The sequence below is a fragment of the Melanerpes formicivorus genome, unplaced genomic scaffold, assembly GCF_026170545.1.
Source record: "Melanerpes formicivorus ecotype bairdi unplaced genomic scaffold, bMelFor1.0.p_v2 SCAF_41, whole genome shotgun sequence".
Lineage (NCBI taxonomy): Eukaryota > Metazoa > Chordata > Aves > Piciformes > Picidae > Melanerpes > Melanerpes formicivorus.
Window position 1 is genome coordinate 3749839 of NW_027142393.1, and position 24675 is coordinate 3774513.

Here is a 24675-nt window from a genome sequence, read left to right on the forward strand (position 1 = left end):
TGAATTCAATGGGATTTAGATGAAGTAATTAAATAATATTATTTTCCATCAATGAAGAATAGTCCTATGAGAAATACACCTCCTCCTCCTAAGCTGGCCCTGGCAGAAGCAAGCTTTCTGAGTCCTCCCCCTTCCCTCCCAGAAATGAACCTGGGTCATCACCATCTGAGGACCCTGAACAGCAATAAAAATAAACAGAGTAACCGCACTGCGCTGGAGCAATGCTTGTATAAGCAGTTTGGAGAAGTTGTGTTTATGGAAGTCCTTCAGGTCAAGATTCTAGGCCTGAACCCAAAGCAATTACCTACTAAGTTTTAAAAACAAATTGAATACAGAGCATTAATCAATAAATCAACAGGTTCTCAAGTGTTTAGGAGACTCAGTCATCAGAAACCCTTCTCTTAGGAAAACAGTAAACCGACGCTTGATAAAAAGGTTACACTCCTGTGCTGGCAAGGAAAAGGCTGGATTAAAGCAGGCTCTAGTTATTCAAAACCAAGGGAATAAAACCTACCTCTTAGCATCACAGAGTTTATACTCAGATGGGCAATGAAATGCATGCTCTGCCTCTTACCTGAAAGACATTCTTTCTGCTGGATTTCTCTGAGGTCCACTCGATGCGAGCACCGCACAAATCCACGCACTCAGGTTTGTATCCTGGTTTCTGGAAAGGAAGGGGGGGAAAAACATAAAGCTGCCATGAGTATGGCCTGACTGTACAGAAATGGGGACAGTTATCAGATAAAACAAGAATAGATCAAGCTCAAGTGACAGATTCTTGCAGCACAGCTGCTGGTCTTATGGAAAGGAGTCCATAATTCCCTGGCATTATTAAATGACTACTCCTGAGGTGTCTTAACTCAGAAAGGAAGGTCTGACACCACAGATAGCATTTCAAAATTACAATTAAGCGGTTTAAAAAGCAGTCTAATGTACCATGCAGCAGATCAAAGCACAGAGGCATGTATACATTGGCCAGGTCTTTCAGATCATTGCTTACTTTGCAAAACCCCTTGCAAAGCCATTGTGTTTGAAGGCAAAGGGTTGTGAGTTCTCCAAATGCAAATTTCAAGCGATGCAGTTGGAAAGGACAGCGACTAGACAGGGACACACATCGTATCTGCAAGACAAGCTACCTCCTTCCTCCACACATATTATCATTTCTAGCTCCTAAAAAAAGTTGAAAATAAATAAATAAAAAAGGCTTCAGGGACATGTGTGACAGGCAGGAAGAGCTCAACACTAGGGTAGCTCCACACAGTTTGCTGCTTCTCAGTGTCAGTCCATGCATCCCAAAGTGACACAGCTCTGCCTCCCCAGCAGCTCCGTATGGATGCAACTAATTCAAAGAGCAGATTTGTTTGCCTGTATCATTTACGTTGCTGGGAGTTGGTGTAAAGCACAATAATCCTCATTTGCCATCTAAGCTCCTTCTCCAGGGACTCTGCCTGAGCAGCAGTTCTGGCAAAGCCCATGTAGTTGAGAGTAGCCTTTGTAGATTAGGTTACTGCACATCCCAGACAACAATAAAAATACTACTGTTAACAGAATGAAGCACTAATAAGTCCCTTTTGGGTAAGACAGGGAGTAATATCCACATAATGTAGTTAATCAGCCTGATGCATCTTTTTTGCTCTGTTGTTCTTCAGCCATTTTACCTTAAAAAACAGCATTGGTGATAAAGTGACTTAATAGAAGCTAACAGTGGCCAGTCCAGCATCAACCACGTAATCAGCTTTCCAAAGACTGCTCACTGAATTTCTCTGATGTTGTTATGAAGGGCTATATATATATATGAAATAATAAATGTGTGTTCTCCAGGGTGCTTTTGAGATGGGTAGAAAAGAACCTATTTAGGTTAAAAGACCCAGGGTAAAATATTCTGGTCAAGTTATCTGCAGCCAGAGTCTTTGGCAGTTTTCTGTACTGGAGTTGTCATAATGTCCTCCATTTGCCAAACCATAAAACCACTATGGTTCAGCTCCTCTAAAACTGATAGAGCTGTGAGCTTTTGTTCTCTTCTTTTCTTTTCCTTTCCTTCCTTTTAATTGTTATTTATTTGTAATAGAAGAAATATGCTGTTCAGAACAGAAGGATGTTCTTCTGCCTAAACCACTGGATTTTGATTCTTTTTCCCCAGCTCTGCCTTAGATTTCCTTCCTGGCCTCTGACAAGAATAGGCCCTTCCTGAATTTTTAGTGACAGATCCAGACTTCAGTATTGATATTTGATTAAGCAATGAAGTTGTGAAATTGAGGCAGTTAATGTTTGCATGGGAAAAAGTGACAAAGGTGAAAAACAAATAAACAGCAACAACAACAAAGTGTCCCAACAACAAAACGAACAAAACCCACAGACAAACAAGACCCCAGAAAAACAACAACAAAAAGCCTACAACACACACCAATCTATTCCTTGGAAAAGAAAATCAATTATAGGGGGAATAATTATATGAATTTCCAATATTCCAGTATCATGTATTTATAAATAGAGTTATGGTGCCTTCTTGGACTAGCTGACTCTCCTTGGCCAGGGGACAGCCTAGGGAAGTTTCCTTCCCAGGAGTCCATGCAATGGCCAAGTCTGCAGGCAGCTCTGTATTGCTTTCTCTGAAAAAAAGTTATCTGAAAGCATAGTTTGAGTCTGAAAATACTTTTACAAAGACAGGAATAAAGATCCCAGAGGCAGAACAAGTCAAGACACTTTGGAAACTTGAGATGAAGAGGAGAGGTTAAAAATGCAGATCAAGAACTGGAAAATAGGTTCCTGGTAGTGATGGATACTGGATTACTGAATATTCATATATAGTCATATGTATCATCATAGAATCACCCAATCATTTTGGTTGGAAAAGACCTCCAAGACCATCAAGCTCAGCCATCAACCCAACACCACCAAGACCACTAAACCTTGCTCTGAATTGCCATGTCTACATATTTTTTTTCAACACCTCCAGGGCTGGTAACTCCAGCACCTCCCTGGAGAGCCTGTTCCATTGCCTTCCAGTAAAAGAAATTTTCCTACTATCCATAGACTGTTTTCCTCAGGATAACTGCTATGGCATTTCACACTGAAGGGAGAAAAAGCGATGGAAAGCCCATTAGGGAAGTTTTGCAGTAAGAGGCCATCATGAATTTGATAGGATTTTACCATTTCTGATTTTTATGAAGACACAAAAAGGGATCATAGAATCAACCAGGTTGGGAAAGACCTCAGACATCAAGTCCAACCTAACACCTCATGACTAACTAAACCATGGCTCCAAGTGCCACATCCAATCCTTTTATGAACACCTCCAGGGACAGTGACTCCACCACTTCCCTGGACAGCACCTTCCAACAGCAAATTCCTCTTTCTGGGAAAAACTTTCTCCTCACCTCCAGCCTAAACTTCCCCTGGTGCAGCTTGTGACTGTGTCCTCTTGTTCTGGTGCAGGTTGCCTGGGATGCAGCAGCAGAACTTGGGCTGCTCTGTGCATTCAGTGCACTTATAGTTCAATATTGTTGCGGGAGTCTACAGCTCTGATGTACCAGGGGAGGGTTAGATTGGATATTAGGCAAACTTCCCTCACCAGAAGGGTCATCAGGCACTGGAACAGGTGCCCAGGGAAATGGTGGAGTCAGCCCTCCTAGAAATGGTTAAAAGATATTTGGGTGAGGTGCACAGGGACAGAATCTAGCAGTAATGTACAGGGAGATATTAGATTATGGTTGGACCCAATGATCTTAAGGTCTTTTCAAATCAGGTGATTCTGAGATTCTAAGGAGAGAAAAAGTGACAGTTTGTGCATCTCCCTTTCCAGACAGGATGGGATGCAAGCTGACAGTGTTGGAAAGATGGAAACATCTCTGCTATGTGCAATTATCAACTGGAAAACTTTTTTTTTCTTCAGAATTTAGCAGTTCTTCCCACATGAAGATATGCTGATGCCCATGAATATCACACAAGGCTCATGAGTATGGCACACATATAAAGCTTCTGAGGAAAACTACATGTACACCTACTCAGATCCACCAAGCCTGGAGCTGCCCATGTTGCATGCCAGCCCTTCCTCTGCACCTGGGAAGCTCCACACAATAGGAAGCCCTGTTTAAATCCATAGGGACCGTGGGATAACTGCCCAGAAATTCATTCTGCCCTCGACATTGTCCTGTTACATAGTTTGCTGTGCAGTTCTGCATTACCCAGAGAGACTGCAGGAGAAGTAAGTTAAGGTTACTGGGGAAAAAGGCTGAGCCCTCTGCGTCCTTGCCTTGTGTTTTGCAGTCAGAGCAATTATGTTACATCAGTGTTGTTGGAGGGGGTTATGCTGTAAATTGATACAAGTGTCTGCTACAATGAAATCTTCCAAAACATGAATATGGATTTCAGCAGCATTTGCACTCACCAAATTACTTCGCAGATGGGCTAATAACCTGAGGTTAAAATAACCTCTGCTGAATAAACTATCTCAGGGAGTAAACAGACTATTTTTTCTCTTGGTCAGAAAAATCCAACTGATCAGAGGGTTTAATGTGGGTAAGAAAGACTGGAGCTGTGATCTGTTTTGATCACAGTGTCCTTGGTTTAAAACAAAAAAAGAGTAAATTACAGCCATATGAACATTAAAGGGAACTGTATCAGAAGCTAGATCAGAAGTGTTCAAGGCTGCAGCAAATGATAATGATTTAGCTACGTGGGATGCAAACTTGCATTTTCAGTGATGTTGTAAACAAGCTCATTTGCTGAATGCCTCCTCTGTGTGCTTTAATTGTTGTGCTCTTGCTAATATTAATACCAAATATTGTCGCTAGCTTCACCAGAAAGCTATGGATTCCAGTCTTCTCCATCCAAATCCATAAGAAAGTTGAAACAGAATCATAGAACTGTTTCATCTGGAAAAGACCTTGAAGATCATCAAGTCCAACCATTCTCTAACTCTGCCAGGTCTGGTGCTAACCCATGGTCCTCAACATCGCATTTAAACACCTCCAGCGGTGGGGATTCAACCACCTCCTTAAGGAGCCTGTTCCAGCATTTGAGAACCCTTTCAGCAAAGAAGTTTCTTCTAATGGCCAACCTAAACCTGCCCTGGTGCAACTTGGTCCCATCTCCTTTCATCCCGTTGCTTGTTACTATGGAGAAGAGAGCAGTCCCCACCTACTTCCAGCATTCTTTCAGGGAGCTATAGAGGGCCAGCAGGTCTCCCCTCAGCCTCTTTTTCTCCACACTAAAAAAACCCCAGTTCCCTCAGACACTCATAAAACCTGTCCTCCAGGCCCCTCACCAGCCTTATTGCCCTTCTCTGAACTCATTCCAGTGCCTCAATGTCTTTCTTGCAGTGAAGATGCCCAATTTGAACATGTTACTCAGTTTCACCACCAATATTTTCCATCACAAGAAGATCAAATATCTGAAACTGTTCATTCACTGGGAGGAGAATGATTCTGAAGCAAAGACAAGTGCTGCCTACTTTTAACACCAAGTGTAAAGAGTACTGGATCTTCACATGGGTGCAGACCTCAAACCAGAGGCAGAAAGAGCAAGGACAATATGCTTTCTACTTTTATCATGAAGCAAGTAAGTCCCGCCTCTACAATTGCACAAAGGAACAACAAAACATTAATATTATTAGAGATTTTGGTAAAGATAATCTTAAATCTCCTCTAGATGTTATCCTAGCATCACCAAAAAAAAATTAGTTAGAAAGTGTTTTTCTTTCCCTCTCTGCTGTTGCCTTTATTGTTAGTTATTACTCTTACAATGAACCAACCAGGTTGGAAAAGACCTCAGAGATCATCAAGTCCAACCTAGTACCTAACACCTAACACCACCTGACAACGATGCTGCCTTATTCTACATTTTCACTTCACATACAGTATTTGACAATGAATGAACACTATTTTTTGTTAAGTCATATCATTCTCCTGCTAACACTAGAAACTCTTTGGTATAAGTCATGCTGTGATGAATGAACACGCTTCTATTACAATCACAGAATTGTTAGGGTTGGAAGGGACCTCGAGGATCATCCAGTTCCAAGCCCCCTGCCCACATCTCACACTACAGCAGGTTGCTCACAGCCACATCCAGCCTGGCCTTCAAAACCTCCAGGGATGAGGCTTCCACCAGCTGCCTGGGCAACCTGTGTCACTGTCTCTCCATCCTCATGGGGAAGAACTTCTTAACATCCAATCTGAATCTACCCATTTCTAGTTTTGCTTCATTCCGCTTAGTCCTATCATTACCTGACACCCTAAAAAGTCCCTCCCCAGCTTTCTTGTAGGCCCCCTTCAGACACTGAAAGGTGACAATTAGGTCTCCTCAGAGCCTTCTCTTCTCCAGACTGAACAGCCCAAACTCCCAGTCTGTCCTCACAGGAGAGGTGCTCCAGCCCTCTGCTCATCCTTGTGGCCCTTACATTATTTGATTGCCTCTATTACATTATTTGTTTAATGGTTGAGCTCCCCTTTTTCCAAAGTAAACCACAGCTGGAAAAAAAAAATATAATTATATATATATATAGATATATAGTCAGTAAACAAATGATTTCTAATGAATTCTTTTTGTATTATTGCTTTTCCACTATGAAAATTATGTCTGGTTAAATGGTTTACAGAGGAACTAAGCGTTGCATTTGCTTTATCAAATGAAGCCAACATGTCAGTTTAGCTTTTTTTTGATGTGTGAAACTCAGGGTTAGGAAATTGGTTTATAAGGTTTTGAATACTGGCAGCTCTTGCTGTGTTCAAGCTTTACCCAATTTGTTTACTCACCACTGCACCTAAGTTCTATGCAACAGACAGAAAAATGTAACTTCAACAGCTTTTCTTCACCTTTGTGAGCATTGAGTTCATGGCCTCAGTGTTCAGATCCAGCAAGGGATTAAGAAAAACAAACCACTTGGGTTGTTTTTTTTCCCCTATAAGGGGAAAAATATGGGATCAATATATCTGTGTTCTCCCTTACAGAGGAAGTAGGAGATGTTATCTCACGGAGTGTGAGCACTGGTAATGACTGAGACTTCAGGGAAAGGGAATGAGTTCTCAGAAGATCCCTTCTCACAGCACAACTTAATTTTTGAGTTAGATAAACTGAGATCTGGGCCAAAGCCCCATTACCCAGGCAAGTCTTGTGTAGTATCTAACTCTTTACAGAGCTAATGGGGATTTGAACCATCTGAAGGAATCCCAGAGATTCCCATTTAGGGCAGGTCACCCAGGAACACATCCAAGCTTGTGGGTAAATAACCTGTGGTGAATAATTTTTCTGATAATCTTGGAAATCACATAGGAAAATCTTTAAATTGTTAAATTGTTTTAGAGCTACAAGTGAATTCAGAATGATCCTGGAATCTTAGAACAGTCTGGGTTGGAAGGGACCTCCAAAGGTCATCTAGTCCAACCCCCTTGCAGTGAGCAGGAAGATACTCCACTAGATCAGGTTTGACCAGAGCCTTATTAAGCCTGACCTTGAATATTTCCAGGAATGGGGCCTCAACTCCCTCCCTGGGCAACCTGTTCCAGTTTTCATGTGTCCTGTGTGTTGAATTCCCACTGGTTCATTTACCTACTGGAATCTGGGTGAGGACTTGTGGATAGAGAAGAGGTAATAGGCAGAAGTGTAAGACAGTTTGTAAATTAGATTAGATCTAATAAATTCATCTGAGACTTATAAAAAACCAAGCCCAAACAACATGTAATTCACCTTCAAGGAAAACAGATCATTCTGAACAAAATATTAATCCAAGCCACACTGTTTGCATGGCTGCAGAAAAGCATTTTGCAGCTGTGGTAGCCCAAATGCAGGCAGAAAGTCTCCGATTTCACCCTTTACTTAGTTTTATTCTTTCATCTCTTATTTTCATTTTTCCTACAACCCTCATCTCCTTTCAACAAAAAGTACAGCATGAAAAATTCTTCTTTAAAGATGATTTTTATGGCAGGTGGCATTGGTAGATCAAGAAAATAGAGAAGAAGAAGCCTGCATCACCTGCCACAGGAAAAATCGCTTATTGTTTGTGACTCCTGCCAAAGAGAGCACCTTTTGTGGCCAGCCATCACGCCGACGAGATTTGGCAGGTTTGATCAGGCCTTGAGAGCCTTTCACAACAGGGCTTTGTCAAACCTGTCCTTTCACTGCCCACAGTGTCACACAGTTACCCAAGTCCCCTTCTGCTGCCCACACTCAGGTTGGTAGGCTCCAGCTCAGCAGTAACTAGCACCGAAGGGCCGTGCGCTGTTACTGCTTGCGCAAGGCGGCTGTCACATCACTGAAGACCAAGATCAGTGCTCTTTCCTTGGGGCACAATAAAAAGGTACTGCAAATTTCACTTTGTAGTAACTACAGGCTACAGAAATTGCATTAAGCTGCATTAGATGGAGCCATAGAAATATTCAGGAAGGTTAGCAGGATATGGTAGATGTCACGTTTATACCACGATAAAAAATCACTTTGCTAACTTGTAATGTTCTCTGCTTTGGTAACACCCTATTTTAAGGTGCCATTTATAAATAATTTATTGTTATTTATTAATGCATAAGCCACTTTATAGGATGGTGGATAACAACTTAAATTCATGTATTAAAGATGCACATGCATGGTTTAATACAATTTACATCTCACAATATCCTTTGCAGCAGATTCTCATCGCATCGTCTGCTGGGCATTTATTACTAATGCATTTTATAACATACTTTATAACACATTATTTGAGGAAGTAGCTGCATTTAGTGATCATTTTCATAAATAAGAATAAAGCATTTATAAATGGCACCTTAATTTAAAGTGTTACCTTCACATTACTGGGTAGTCACTCACCATTTGTCTCACTTTGCAATTATTAAGAGGTGCACTCGGAGAATAAAAGACGTGCTAAGTCCTACTGCTTCTCACACACTGCAGCTGATTAAAAGTTTATTGAGGCACTTTTCCTCGGCTGCTCTCAAACCTTTGAAGGCTGCCAGCTCAATCTGAATTTGTCTTATGCATATATTTTTATAGATACAGTCCTCTCTATTTGTTCTGAGTCTTTAGGTACACAAATACTTTTTAATGCACATTTCAGTACCACACTCTTAAGGGAGAGAAAATTCAGAACCATGGCACTTAAATCAGTGTGTTCTGGTCAAAAGCCTTCCTCTTAATCATCTTGTTTCACCATTCCAACATTCCAGCAAAACACTTTACATGCAGCTCCTGCCCATGGCAGAGGGGCTGGCACTAGATGATCCTTGAGGTCCCTTCCAACCCTGACAATTCTGTGATTCCATGTTTCCTAAATGATTTTTTTTAAATGTTTGAAAACTTCTTCCATGAAGTTTGAGGTAAATAATTAGCTAATTTCTGGAGATTATGTTCCCAATATTCCTTCTCAGTGGTCTCCAACTTTCATCCTGTTGCCAAAGAATTACCAGACAATTTCAAAAGTCACCTTTAAAAGCTGAAATGCTAAAAGATCAAACTGAAGGCTGGGCTCAGTGATCCCAGAGGTCATTTCCAACTGAAACAGTTCTGTGATTTTATCTAAACATCAAACTTTTTATCCTGAAGCAACAATTACAAAGAAGCTGAGGGTATTAGATGGTTGATTACCTACCAGGTTGGCCAGGGATGGCTGCTTGGATTCTTTGTAGAACTCCATTTTCTGAGCAGTGAGAACAATCCAGGAGGTGGACCAGTTTTTCCTTAAAAAAAAAAAAAAAACAAAACGAAACAAAATTAAAACAAAACCATAAAATCACTAAGTCATGGAAGGAGGAGATAGAAGATGTTCCACTTGTGGACTTGAGTTTTATTATTTCACACCAGATAGGAAAAATGGTCTACAGTCCTTTGCAAGCAATGTGCTTCCATGAGGATTGATGGAGTTTGCACTCCCCTAATCGTATCTGAATGTGGCCTAACAAAGCTTGAAGGTCTTTTTTCTCCTTGTTCATGTTTTGAAGCCTATTTATGTTCCTTTTCCACCATGGTGCCTTAAGCCACAGGAAAACGGAGGGATTGTTCACACATGCTTAAAGTTCACATATACTTAGAAGACTCCAAAATAGCTGGTGCCCTTCTGGTAGCTAGCACTGAAAATAGAACTGAGAAGGAATAGAATAATTTTGATCTGACTATACAGAGCTCAGGGAAAGGGCCTGTTTTGCAAGGTCCCTAATACTCTCTGCTTTCCCTCAATTAAGAATGCACAGGGCAGCAAAGAACACAAGAATGACATCTGAGAGAGGTCTAATAAACCATTAAACATCAGAAGTTCATGGGAGAGCCCTAGAGAGCTAAAAAACTGCAGGGGCCAGGGAGAAGTCAAACTACACTTGGATATATGAAACTCTGTTCCTCTGATGCAGAAGAACAGAATAAATGTTTTTAATATCTATATTAAATGTGTATTTAATATATATTACATACAATGTAATGTTTCAAGCCACTACCTAATCATAAACAAATGGGTCTGGTGGAAAACTCTTTTTAGAGCATCTCAAGTATGACTCTCCAATTTGGGGGGTGTCAAAACATCTGGTATTTATAAAAAGCACTCAAAAACTACTATGTAGGGGGTTTATGTGGATGTAAATCCCAAATCATTTCAGAACAAACCTGAAAACACATGTGACAGACTGTTTCATGTGCATGTTGCCATGCATTAAAAGAGGGAGCTGGTTGTGAAGATATGGAGGACCCAGGGAGGAGCTGCTGGAAGCACTTTTCCCTCTCTTTTCTGCCTTTCCTAGCTCCTTTGAGTTGTCTCTGTTTGAGTATTCCTAAGCAACTCAAACACACCCAGTTTTTATTCCAGAAAACCTGGCTTTGTTGAGTTTGGAAGCCTGTTGGTGCAATTCACGATGTCCACTCCTAAGCCCACCACAATGCTGTGCTGCACTCAACATCCCACCAAAGAGCCCATCAGGGAGGTTTCCTGTTAAAGACTCCTTTAGTCAACACCTTTCAGTCATCAGCTTAAGGGTCATAAACAATATTACAGATGAAGCCTTAACACCAGTGGAACTTGAATGATCTAATGATCATCCCTAAAATACATCCAGCAAGAGGCATCAGTTAGAGAAGCTCTCTGGGAAGGAGCTTTACAGGTCTGAGGAGAACAGGAATATGTTTTTATGCCATGTTAATGTAGGGCAGGAAATAAAGAGGCACAGTAAGGGTTTAGCAAAGTGCCTGACCACGACTGTCAAGTATTTCTCCACCAAAGGACAGTGTTCCTAAGCCACCTTGAAATCTTCAGCTAAATCTATTCCCACTGTAAAGCTGAATCCTTCGCTAATGTGAGCTGTGGTCATAGCCGAGGACTGTGCATGTGGTCATAAGGAACAGTTCCACTACATTGGACACGAGAAGAAACTTTTCACTGAAGGGGTTCTCAAACACCCCAACAGGCTGCCCAGGGAGGTGGTTGGATGCCCATCCCTGGAGGTGTGTAGAACACTCAGAGATGTCCTGCTGGGGATATGGTTTAGCACCAGACTTCGTAGGGTTAGAGAAAGGTTGGACTCCATTATTTTAAAAGGTCTTTTCCCACCAAAATGATTCTGTCAGTCTCTGACTTCAGTTAATTATTTTTTAAGTACCCTTAGGAAAAGAGTGCTGCAGCTGAGGATCACCAGCAAGGTAGTGAACACAAGTTGTCTGCTGGTAAGCTCTAGAAAGCACAGGAGAGTAGGTGGCCAAGCACGCTACGTGCCAGTTCAAACAGATTTTCCTAGGAGCTGGATATCCTGGATAAGTATAGATTGCCAAAGGAGTAAAACCCTTGGGATACAGCTTAGATTAAAAACCTAGCCAGATGTTTGACATGAGCTATGGATAGGAACATTTCTGTGTCGTGGCCATTTCTACTAGCCAGAGGGATGCTTGCTCCAGCTGTATGTGGGGCAGGATTTTCCACCTGATTGCATTTCCATGCTTGCAATTCCATGACTGCATTGCAGGGGCCCAGACTTGTGTGCAGACTTCTGATCAAACTAACTGGAAAGCATAACACAAGATACTTCTAAATCTCATCAATGTGGACCTCCTTCAAAATAAAGGGTTTTGATTTATGGCTTTACAGTAAGAATTCAGAAATAAAGAAATAAAAAGTCAATTATAAATTATTCTTATGTCAGGTGATATATTTTGCCTATTGAAACAGGGCTGGAGCACCTTTACTACGAGGACAGACTGATAGAGCTGGGGGTGTTCAGCCTGGAGAAGAGAAGACTCCTGGGGGACCTTAGAGCTGCTTTCCAGTACCTGAAGGGATCCTGCAGGAAGGCTGCAGAGGGACTCTTTATAAGGGTGTCTTGAAATAGGACAAGGGGGAATGGTTTGAAGCTGAGGCAGAGCAGGGTTAGACTGGAGCTTGGGAGGAAGTTGTTCAGCAGGAGGCTGCTGAGACTCTGGCCCAGGCTGCCCAGGGAGGCTGTGGCTGCCTCCTGCCTGGGGATGTTGCAGGCCAGATTGGATGAGACCTTGAGCAGCTGAGTGTAGCTGAGAGGTGTCCCTGGGCATAGCCCCCTCCATGGAGTAGATGATCTCTGAGGTCCCTTCCAACCTGAGCCATTCTAGGATTTATTCATAATTTTAAGGGGAGAATGCTTTAATTCCATCAGGAATAAAAATATTTTGTGGGGTGTTCTTTTGTTTGGTTGGGTTTTGTTTGTCTTTTGGGGTAGTTTTTTTTTTGCAAGACAATATAAGGAACTTCAGAAGCTGTGAGGATGCAACTGGACTATCCACAAGAAAACTTTCTTTCCCCTAAATTTAAGTTCCTTGTTTCTTTTAATCTACAGTTGTTTCATTAAAAAAGTGTGTGATTTCAAATCAAATCTTCATTTTGGTTAACACAAAGCTAAATGAAGCTTAGCCTAGAGATAAAAGATATGCAAACTAACATAACTTTTTTATCAGATTGTCAATATCATCATTTAACACATTTAAAATAAAGTTTTTTAAAAAGCATGAGGGTGGTGAGAGCCTGGCACAGGTTGCCCAGGGAGGTGCTGGAAGCCTCCTCCCTGGAGGTTTTTAAGGGCAGGCTGGATGTGGCTGTGAGCAACCTGCTGTAGTTGCACATGCAGCTGGAGCCCCTATTACAGGGAGGATCTGGAGGTGCTGGAAGGTGTCCAGAGAAGGGCCACGAGGATGAGCAGATGGCTGGAGCTGCTCTCTTCTGAGGACAGACTAAGAGAGAGTTGGGTCTGTTCAGTCTGGAGAGGAGAAGGCTCCAAAGAGACTTAATTGTGGCCTTCCAGGATCTGAAGGGGGCTACAAGAAAGCTGGGGAGGGACTTTTTAGGATGTCAGGGAGTGATAGGACTGGGGGGAATGGAAGCAAAATAGAAATGGGTAGATTCAGATTGGATGTTAGGAAGAAGTTGTTCGCTATAAGGGTGGTGAGAGCCTGGCACAGGTTGCCCAGGGAGGTGGTGGAAGCCTCATCCCTGGAGGTTTTGAAGGCCAGGCTGGATGTGGCTGTGAGCAACCTGCTCTAGTGCAAGGTGTCCCTGCCCATGACAGGGGGTTTGGAACTGGATGATCCTTGAGATCCCTTCCAACCCTGACAATTCTATGATTGGATGTCTCTGTACAGAGAGGCACACATTATATCTCATGGGATACATGGAGTGACCTTAGTTTTCCAAGCCTTTACAAAAGGCATCCTGCAAGACTCTAATTTTTGCTTTGTGGCACCAACAGTACTCAAGAAATTGCTGCAGTGGATGGTTTAGGATCTGAGAAAGGAGAAGTGCATGAAGAGTAGCTGAGTCCCCGCTACCCATCCTCTGCCTGTGTAGAGCGCCATAAATCTCAGCCTGCTGAGCAGATGCAGCTAGAACTGACAAGGACATTGTGTGGGTTTTTCCCCTATACAGCTACACTCTTAAAGTCGTGGTCGAAAGTCGGTGCCGGACAGTCCCTGCGAGGTGCAACGCTCCTGGTGGGATGCTGCCGCCGGAGCTGGGTTTGCATTCTGTCGAGCGAACACCTGATGGCAGCACGTTATAGCTTCAGTGGTGCTCGCAGCTCCCAGGCTATCAGAGAACGAGGCTGCGCCGGGCTCCTAAAACCCGCCGCCGGCCGAGCTGCCCTGCTTTGCTCTGCACTGCTCCCTCCCTGCGCCGAGCCACGGAGATGCTTTTTGCTGCGGGCCCCCGATGTGCGGGGAGGGTCAAACTCCCTCCTTGCCGTTCACCGTTCGTACGCGGTCTACAGAAGCTCTTGCTAGTGTCCGAAGTTGGGAACAGGGGGTTACTGGCTTCAGTGCTTTCCCCAGAACACTCACTATTGAATTAAATCTCTCCCACTGTTTAGCTATGAGCTGTAGCCCGAAATCCAGAACTAAACTGTGCTTCGGTTTAGACTGGATCTTAGGAAGAAATTCTTCAGGAGGAGGGTGGTGAGATTCTGCAATAGGCTGCGCGGGGAGGCTGTGGCTGCCTCCTGCCTGGGGGTGTTGCAGGCCAGGCTGGATGAGGCCTTGAGCAGCTGAGTGTAGTTGAGAGGTGTCCCTGGGCATGGTGGGGAGCTTGGAGGGGATGAGCTCTGAGGTCCCTTTCAGCCTCAGCAATTCTAGAATTGATTCTATGAAATACACAAGCATGTATCAACTCTGAATTTTGCAGCTGCTAAGTTGTGTAGCATTCACATCATTTACCTTAATTTCTTGCCACCATCTGCAATTTTGGCTTTTAGAAGATATCCTTCTTTCTCCACTGCCTATGGGAAAGAAAGGAAAAAGGGAAAAAAAATAAGTAAATGTCATAACCATGCAATTTATTCAGAGGAATGAACCCAACTAGCACATGCATAAAAATCTGCTTCTGTCTAGTGCAGTGGGGAGGCATTTTATCACTAATACTCAGTTTAAGCACCTATTTGTTTTCTAATACAGTCAAGTTGTTCTATAATCTGCAAACATTGCAGGCCAGTTAGGACATAGAGTTAACCTTAAAAAACCAAATTAAAACACCAGTAATATTGCAGTCATTGATTTAGGAAAAAAACACAACACCAAAAATAATTAAAAATGAATGAAAGCAAAGTTTCTATAAGTAAAAAAAAGCATTGAAAATATATTGCAAGTAAATTGTGTCAAGGTATCATTTCATATACTGAGTTTCATTACAGCTATTGGGGACCATACTTCTGTGGAAGCCTCTTGCTTCTCATATTCTAGAGAGAATCACCTTCAGGGGTAACCAATGTCAAAGACCCATCAACTCCCTGTGCCAGAGGAAAAGTTGCTTTGCCTTCAGCAGTGTCACATTTTGCTTTGAGTCAGGCTCATGCATGATGCTGAAACACAGCCTGCTTGTAAATGTGCTGTCTTTTGGATGAGCTCTGCCATTGAGGAGCTCACCACTCAGCCCTTGAGAGGTCACACCTCACTGGAGTGCATGTGTCCTCATGTGCAGGGGGAACTTGTCCTCAGGTTTCCAGCTGGACTTAATGATCTCATAGCACGGTGCAGAAAACCAAGCCGAGCAGTGCTGTCACCGCTCGACACCCAAGCTGGAAGGGGAGTAACAAAGGAAAACACAGCTGTGCACTGTGCTTTCCAAAACACACCCCAAAAGGCAAAGCCCTTTGCTATTACCTATCCAAAGTGGTATGTGACATTAGCAACATGATACCACCTTTGAAGGTCCCATACTCTGCTGTTACTGAAACCTGGCCCCTTTTCAGTGCTGCTGCACCAGGGTAAGGACTCTGCTGGCACGCACAAGGCTGCAACACCTGGTTGTAGGATACCAACACTGCATTTAAGTTGTGGCATATTAGAAGCAAGTCCTAGGCTTACTCTCTTGTTTACAGTTCTCTCTCTTAATCTGTGCTCCTGCACATCTTTAGTGATTCTAGGATCTCTGAGCACCGCCCCTTCAACCAGTGACCCCTGCAGGTGTTTGGTTCTCTGTGAGCTGCTGAAACATCCCTTGCACAGCTGGGGTACACAGTTTGTGACTGGGCTGACTTTTGGCTATGTAAATTGGCACTTAAAAATGAAAAGCCAAACAAAAGAAGGAGACTGCTCCTCAGTCAGTCCCACTGACCTGCCACCTCTTCACGCCTTATTAGCTAAAGATGTCCCAACTCAGAACCACAGAAACATTCAGGTTGGAAAAGACCCTCAGATGACAAAGTTCAACCATGAACCCTACTCTGAAAAGGTCCCCCCTAAACCATAGCCCCAAGACCACATCCAAACCACCTTTAAACACATCCAGGGTTGGGGACTCCACCACCTCCCTGGGCAGCACATTCCAACCCCTGACCACTCTTGCTGGAAAAAAATGTTTCCTCATGTCCAGTCTAAACCTCCCCAGTGGCAGCTGGAGGCCTTTCCCTCTTGTTTTATCATTAATTATCTGTGAGAAGAAACCAGCACCAACCTCTCCACAATGTCCTTTCAGTTGTAGACACCAATGAGGTCTCCCCTCAGGCTCCTCTTTTCCAGACTAACCATCCCCAGCTCCTTCAGTCTGTCTTCATCAGACTTATTCTCCAGGCCCTTCTCAGCTTCCTTGTCCTCCTCTGCACTGGCTCCAGCACCTCCACATTTCTCATATTCAGGTGCTCAAAACTGAACACAATACTTAAGGTGTAGCCTCACCAGAGTTGAGAACAAAGGGGCAATCGGCTCCCTACTCCATCAACAAAGGGTAAAGGAGGCAAAATCCTGCTTGAGAGTGGGTCTGCTTTTCCTTTCAAGCACTACTGAGTCAGAGCCTGGCTTGGATATTAGAAACTCCACCTCATCCTCAGAGCAAATTGTGTCACAAGGCCGCTTTGTAACCATTTCAGTAGGACTTTGCTGGCTGCAAAGCCATTGAAGAGCAATAAAGCATGCTTTCAGATGCAACAGAAGGAGTTTTAAATCAAACATATCTGTTCATTTGATTACAGGAAATATGATGTTAACAGTGCAGGATGTTTTAACTGTTTCCTTAGGTTTTCTCTGCTGGTGGTATAGAATAAGAGATATACTGCTCACATATCTGTACCTATAAGGTGGTCTGTGGACAATTCTTCTAGGTGACATTCTCAAACGGGTGCAGGAGGATTAATCTGTGCATTTTCTGTAATTTGTACTTATCTCATGCAAATTCCTGTCATGCAAATCACTGCCATAGAAAACCCAGGGAGAAAGTATGGAGGGATTATTGTGCAGAGTCATGTCACTATTTATCTAGTGATGGGTGGGTGAATTATTAGAGCTAAGACTTAAAATCCATCTTCACCTACAATTATTTTGTGTTTTAAAAACCAAACTTACTTTACATCTCTCTGTATTTTTCTTCCCCTTCTAACCTTTCATTTTCGCAGCATAAACCTCCTGATTCTTGGCCAGGGCCAGAGTTGCCAAATAACATATGAGAAAGGTTGTGTTTTTTAATATCTCTACCCATCTGGAAAGAGAAACTGGGAGGAGCATTGGCAAACCATTCAAGCTGTTGATTGCTTCTCTGAACCAGACCCAGAATCTCATGCTTTCAAAGTTTACCTACCAACCACCCTTCCCAGCCAATTCAAAACTAATGAGAAATGTGGTTTTCAACCTCAGACCTGAATCACCTCCCTTCTCACATTTTGGGAAGTGCAAACTGGGATGTGCTTCCAGATGAAAATGTTGCTGCTCAGTCATATTTTCCTTAGAACTGTCATGAGCTAGAAAAATCACATCCTCAACAAATGTTGGGCATCTAACATATCCTGATTTAAATTCCACAGCTCCAATCTGCCATTTGTTTCATATTAAACAGCTCAATAATACAAAAATCTTCAGTTAATATGAAACCTTTCAGCACTCAGCAGAATGACTTTCAGCTATGTTGGTTCAATTGAATTAATAGAGATGCTGCCTTTAAAAACAAGTGCTGTGGTCTTCACAAATTGATAATGTTCACAGTTTTCTCTGTAATTACTAATTTCTCTGTAGTTGGGGGGGGGGGATTTATAGAGTTATAAAACAACTTTAGCACAAAGACAAAATGATTTCTAGGATGGCCCCAATATTTTTATAGCCTCTATTGAACATCTGTTAACATCTCCTTTTTCTGTTCTCCTCTCTTTCAGTTTTTTTCCAAGTGAATACTTCCAAGACAGCTCAGGATGAACTTACAATACTTCTGGAAATGGATGATATGGGAGGAAAAAGAATTCCAAACATACCCTAATGATATGTTCTGCTGTTTCTGTCTCAATAAATATCATCATTTGTTAAGCTGCTGCCCTCCCTGCACCTTTTCAACATATGGAAGGTTTGAGAAAATGACCCAAAATGCCCTGAAGTGAATTACTGTGCAGGGCTTTGTGCTTGTTTGGAAGGGTTCATTATTTCATTTTTAGGAGGATATTAGAAGGTGAGAGGATGTATGTGTAAATATTTGAATTTCTAAATAGTGGGGCATGGGGCTGGGCTCTCATCAGCTAGCTATTAGAAACTGCAGGGGAAAGTAATTATCACTGTATCACATACAGATTCTATCATTTTCATGGTAATAAAAATCTAAAGCTTCTCTACCTATATGAATACAATACAGTACACCAAATCAGGTTGGAAGAGACCTTCAAGATCATCACATCCAACCCATCAACCAATCCAACACCACCTAAACAACTAACCCATGGCATCAAGCACCCCATCAAGTCTCCTCCTGAACACCTCCAATGATGGTGACTCCACCACCTCCCTGGGCAGCCCATTCCAATGGGCAATCACTCTCTCTGTATAGAACTTCTTCCTAACATCCAACCTAAACCTCCCCTGGTGCAGCCTGAGACTGTGTCCTCTTGTTCTGGTACTGGCTGCTTGGGAGAAGAGACCAACCTTAGCCTGTCTACAACCTCCCTTCAGGTGGTTGTAGAGAACAATAAGGTCAACCCTGAGTCTCCTCCTCTCCAGGCTAAGCAGCCCCAGCTCCCTCAGTCTCTCCTCATAGGGCTGTGTTCCAAACCTCTCACCAACTTCGTTGCCCTTCTCTGGACTCTGGAAAGTTTGTGTAGGTTAAAGCAACCCTGATGCCAGAATCTCTTTGATGAACCTGTCTTTATATATTAATTTTCTTTTAACACAAAAGCCTTTAAATGAATCTCTGGGGAGTGAGAATTATAATGCTAAGGAAACCTCTGTTAAATTTTGGGATCAGTTTTGCTTCTAAAATTTTATATCAATATTACAAGCCCCTAACTACAGGAAAACGCCAGACAAAGATCTGGTTGCATCCCTTTATCCCAAGCATTACCACTGATGAAACATCACTCTAGCAGCACTGAATTAACAGCAAAGTCAAGCTATGTAATATAAATCGCTCTGTAGCCTCTAAAAATTATTCTTTTTTATTGATTAATCAAAGCCCCTCCAATCCCATAACATCTCAAGGCATCCAAAGCCTCGTGGTATTTATTCTTTGTGTAACATTTACATTATAAACATTTAAAACAACAGGAGTGATTTATCACGTCTATGGAGCAATTCCTTACCGTGTGGTCCTGCGTGCTAATGATGTCTGCAAGGGTTAGGTTGTGTTGGGAATGATTTCTTCTGTGGCGATTTATCTAAGGAAAGAAAACAAAACAAAACAAAAAGAAGAAGAAAATGCAAAGGTTTAATTTCAGAAAGAATTAAAATACTTGCTGGTAAAGAAGGGCCAACAAATTAAACCACTGGATATGGATGGAGCTTGGGAAACCTGGCTTCTTTCAGTGGTGCATTTGCTGTGGAAAGTGGTGTTTCTCTGAGCCTGGTGTGTTTGAAGCATAGAACCAGCCAGGTTGGAAAAGACCCCAGAGATCATCAAATCCAACCTAATACCTAACAACTCAAGACAACTAAACCATGGCTTCAGGTGCCACATCCAATCCTTCTTTGAACATCTCCAGGGATGGTGACTCCACCACCTCCCTGGGCAGCACATCCCAATGGCCAATTACTCCACATCCAGCTACCAGACCTCTAAACCTCTCTGCTATAAATGAGTTTAGTTCTGGTGTCCCACTGGCAAATTTACTTTGGAGAATTAACCAATTGATAACAATTTCAAATGATGCCTTTTCCATCAGGAATCTGAAAAGTTGGTTAACTGCTGAGGTGCTCTTGAACCTGCTTTACAGAAACAGGGAAGCAAGACAAGGGCAAAACTAGAAAATAGTTGGGAATAAGCACATAAAGTATCTGGTACATTCAAACTGTTCTCAAGGCTGTTTCTAAGCTCTCTGTGACCAAAAGGCTACAGCAATATTGGGCTCTGACACTAAAGTGTTCACAGAATCTCAGGGGCTGGAAGGGACCTCGAAAGATCATGCAGTCCAACCTCCCCCTGCCAGAGCAGGTTCCCAAATACTGAGTCCTTGATTTCCTCCAGTTCCCTCTTTTCTACCAGGAAGCCACTCTAACCATCTCTGAATTAGCTGTGGGAAATTCTTGCTTTAAGCCAGAAATTATTAAGGGTAAATAAAAGTTTCATCACAAAGCAAGCATTTGGCAGAGCTCAGCATTTCACCTCCTCAAAAAACCTTCCAAAGTACAGGTCACCCAAAAACCGCGTGCATGCATACACATAAAAACTTCTACAGCTGAAATTTAAAGTCAGTCAATAACAACAAAACCTGGATTTAGGATCCTGTAAAATTCAGTTGATTATTTCCTCTTACAATCAAAGCCTAAAAAGAAAAAGGGCAAACAACACAATCCAGTCCCCACTAGTTTCCACTGTATTCGTCATAACGCATTCTCTTTTTCCCTATTAAAGGAGAGTTAACCAAAAGTCATAACATATTCTGTTTATATTCAAGTGGCTGAATATAGAAAGTGTTCTTAATTAATCCAGAGGGCCACGCTTAAAACACAGTTAAACATATTATGATCCCATATTTCCTTTTTCCCCCCCCTCTTCTTCTCAGCACACATTGCTTTCATGTTTATTTGTAAGCAGCAACATTTCTAAGCCTTGAAATCTATATCCTAGATATTGCTCTCCTCTCCCAGTCGGAGCTAATGAGCTTAATGAATTACCAGTTCTAAATTTAATGCAAACATTTCAAAGAAAGAGATAAAAACACTCCTCACAATTCAAGAAAACTAAAAAGTTTCTCTGACCTATTTATGAAGAATATCACTTAACAATTTCATTAAGGGTGAGTAACAGCTGGTGACATGGCTGTGTCCTAAAGTGTTTTTCTCTCTTAATATTCTGCATCTTAAGCAATCGAGCCTTCATAAGAAATACTTTAGTTAGTGGCAGGCCCTCCTTTGGGGAGAAAAAAAATGTCAGAGCACATTTTCTGTATTTTGCAATCTTGTTTTCAGGAGTGTCATGTTCCTGTTTTATTAGCATGCAGGGTAAACAAGAATGATTTGCTGATGCTATTGAGAGAACTTCTAAGATTACAGTCTTTCTATTTAGATTTTGGATGGAACTTAATATTAATGCAGGCAGAGGCAGGGATATAAATTCAAAATAAATTAATTCAATTTATCTTTTTCTTTATCTTTACTGTTCAACAACTCTGAAGGTTCTATAGTGCTCAAGACTTATAACTAAACTATTCAGGTCTAGATCACAGCAAATCTTTCTTACTCAGATCCCTCATTCTAATTATTCCTTTACATACCACAGAGCTCATTGCCCAGCGATGCTTTGTAAAGTATATTCTTCACTCATCCAAATTAAATAACAAGACGCATTACCACTCCACAGCATCTATTTTAACATTCAGCTGCTCTCTCCAGGAACCCTACGTGCCTGTTGGGGGCCCTATATTCAACTTTGTGAAGTGTACAGCCCCCATCGGCGCGTTTTGGTCTGGCCTTTGGTTCAGCGATCAGAGCGTTAGCGAAGGAAATGCTCCCATTTGATACAGGCTAAAAAAGAATACATCAGGAGCACAAGATCCATCCACAACCAAATGAAGAAAGGAGATAGTGGGGGAAAAAAATGTTAAAAGCACTTTTTCTGTGGTTCCAGCAAATGAAGAGGAGCAATGTAATAAAAAGACAATAGTCAGACTTCCAGGAAATTTGAAAGGAGAGGAGAAAAAAATTACTTCCAGTTCTGGATGGTATTCTGTGCTTTAAAACACTCTCCACTGAATATAGAGAATACAGAATTAACCAAGCTGGAAAAGACCTTTGAGACCATCAAGTCCAATCTATTACCCAACACCATCTAATCAACTAAACCATGGCACCAAGTGCCTCATCGAGGCTCTTTTTAAACACTTCCAGTGATGGTGACTCCACCACCTCCCTGGGCAGCACATTCCACTGTGTGCAAAGCAGAAATGTTAGGGCAAACTGCATGTGCACAAGGATGAAAAGGCCTCTTACCTGATTACTTAATATGGTATTTTGGTAACAAAGGGGTTTTTCTTATAGAGCAAAAAAATTAACATGAGTTACATTACTCTGTAGCCCAGCAATGAGCAATCCCAGACAAGAACGTCCTGAAGCTCCAGAGTTCAAATCTAGCTACGGAAATGCAACCAAAATCCACAGCTGTGTAAACCAAGATCAAGCTCTTCTGGAAAAAAACACCCAACATCCTAAATATTTGGCTTACAAATGGAATTAACAAAAAACTACAACAAAGTTCTTCGTCACTTCTACCTTTTAGCCTGTTAGATTAGCAATAGACTTTTTCCCCCCCTTTTTAATATAATTAATCAAAACAGCTTGAAGAAACTCACCAAGAAGAGAGGCAATATATTCTTTAGGACTGATTTGACAGCAGTGGAACAGGTCTTATACAATCTGGGTCTTGAATATATTGGGCAGACATTGCTGGAGGAGTTCTATCATTTTCTCTACACTGTATTGAGCTCAATGTTCTTATGAGAACCTGGGTGTCAGTAGTCAACATCCTCACATTCCAACACACTCACAAATTTCAGTGGTGTACCAAAATACTCAAAAGGAAGTGGAGACTCAATTATTTTTGCCCAGTTTTAAGTACGTAGACCATAAAGGAGATGTTTGGAGATGTATTTATTCCCCACCCCCCCTACAGCTCCATTCAGTTACCCTGATAAACCACAGCAAAAACCTAAACAATATCTGTCATAAGTCCTCTACCTCACCTCCCAGGGTATGACGAGAGGCAGAGGGTTGCAGGAGAAGCTTGTGAGCTCCCTTTTTGGGAAAGGCAGCTTATCAGCAGTTTTCTGATTTGATGAACATTCTTCAGTCAGCAACAATGTCACCTGCAGCATTAAAAATCCACTCTGCGAGCGCTTGCAAGTCTGTGGGCAAGTCTGGTTCTGTTAAATTCAGCCTGAGCAGCCTCCCCCCTCCCCTTCTCTTAGCTAAAGGGTATCCATCTCCTACCAGAGTTATTTCAGCATCTAAGCACTAATCCGTCACCATCCTTCCTACAAAGGCAAAGCCTCCACTACATATGCCTGGTATCTCAGCACGAAGGGACAACCATCTGACAGCTGCTGTTTTAGCTTTGATAAACTAAAATACAATAACCTGACGCATAATTTCATTTCTTTCCCTGTGTTCCCATTTCTTCTTCAAATTCTCCCTCGTTTTGGGGGAATCCATCACAACTAACTCGTCGCTAGTCACTTCAAAGAGAGTGGCATTGATTTAACAAGAGACATGGAGGACTGATTTGGATTTTATTTCCCATTATAAGCCTATCTCTGACCTAATTCATCTAGTGAATGACAAGCAGCATTGCTTCTTTTTGATTTCCACCAAACCTAACAAAACCACCCAGTGTTTCTCAAAAGGTCCAGGCAGGCTGCTCTACAGCAAAGTACAGACACAGAACCACAGAGCCACAAAATGGTAGGGGTTGGAAGGGACCCCTGGAGATCATCCAGTCCAACCCCCTTGCTAAAGCAGGGTCACCCATAGGATCAGAATGGCCAGGTGGGTTTGGAATCTCTCTGGAGAAGGAGACTCCAAAATCTCTCCAAGCAACCTGCTCCAGGGCTTCAGCAGCCTCACACTAAAGGCATTTTTCCACGTGTTCAGATGGAGCCTCCCGAGCTCCAGTTTGTGTCCGTTGTCCTGTCACTGGGCTCCACAGAAAAGACTCTGGCTCCATCCTCTTAAAGCCCTGCCCTTTAGACATTGATGAGCATTGATCAGATCCCCTCTCAGGCTGCTCCTCTCCAGGATCAACAGCCACAGTTCTCTCAGCTTTTTCTTGTAAGAGAGATTGCAGTCCTAAGGCATATGGGACAGGCAAGGAGAAGAGTCAGGACACTAAAGTTTAGGAAGACAGACTTTGAGCTCCTTAGGGAGTTAGTCAGTAGGACCCCATGGGAAAGGATCCTCAGGGACAAGAGGACAGAGCAGAGCTGGCAGATCTTGAAGGACACTATCCCTGGAGCGAAGAGCTCTCAATCCCTATGTGTAAGAAATCAAGCAAGAATGGGAAGAGAAGAGAGCAGCATAGCTGAGTAGAGACCTGCTGGTCAAAATAAAGGACAAGAGGGAACTTCACAGAGAGTGGAAGCAGGGACAGGTAACGTGGGAAGAGCAGAGGAGCACTGCCTGGTTGTGTAGAGATGAGGTGCAGAAGGCAAAGGCATGGCTAGAACTGAACCTGACAAGGGTTGCAGAGAATAACAAAAAGGGCTTCTAGAGGTCCATTAACTGGCAAAGAGAGGTTAAGAAAAGCACACTCCCTCTGAGAAGAGAGCATGGAGAGCTGCTGGAGGGGGTCCAGAGGAGGGCCATGAA

At 42.4% G+C, this 24675-nt stretch overlaps 1 protein-coding gene across 4 annotated transcripts in view; it reads right to left on the bottom strand.

The window, feature by feature from the left end:
• Nucleotides 1-24675, bottom strand: part of ARHGAP15 (Rho GTPase activating protein 15) — a 391371-nt gene that overhangs the window by 317539 nt on the left and 49157 nt on the right. For all 4 annotated transcript variants that reach the window (XM_068158707.1, XM_068158705.1, XM_068158706.1 and 1 more), the window contains 4 exons: nucleotides 19461-19535; nucleotides 14635-14696; nucleotides 9578-9665; nucleotides 575-664 (listed from right to left, as the gene is read on the bottom strand). In XM_068158707.1, the coding sequence (XP_068014808.1) occupies nucleotides 575-664; nucleotides 9578-9665; nucleotides 14635-14696; nucleotides 19461-19535 (315 nt within the window). The remainder of the gene's footprint in view (nucleotides 1-574; nucleotides 665-9577; nucleotides 9666-14634; nucleotides 14697-19460; nucleotides 19536-24675) is intronic.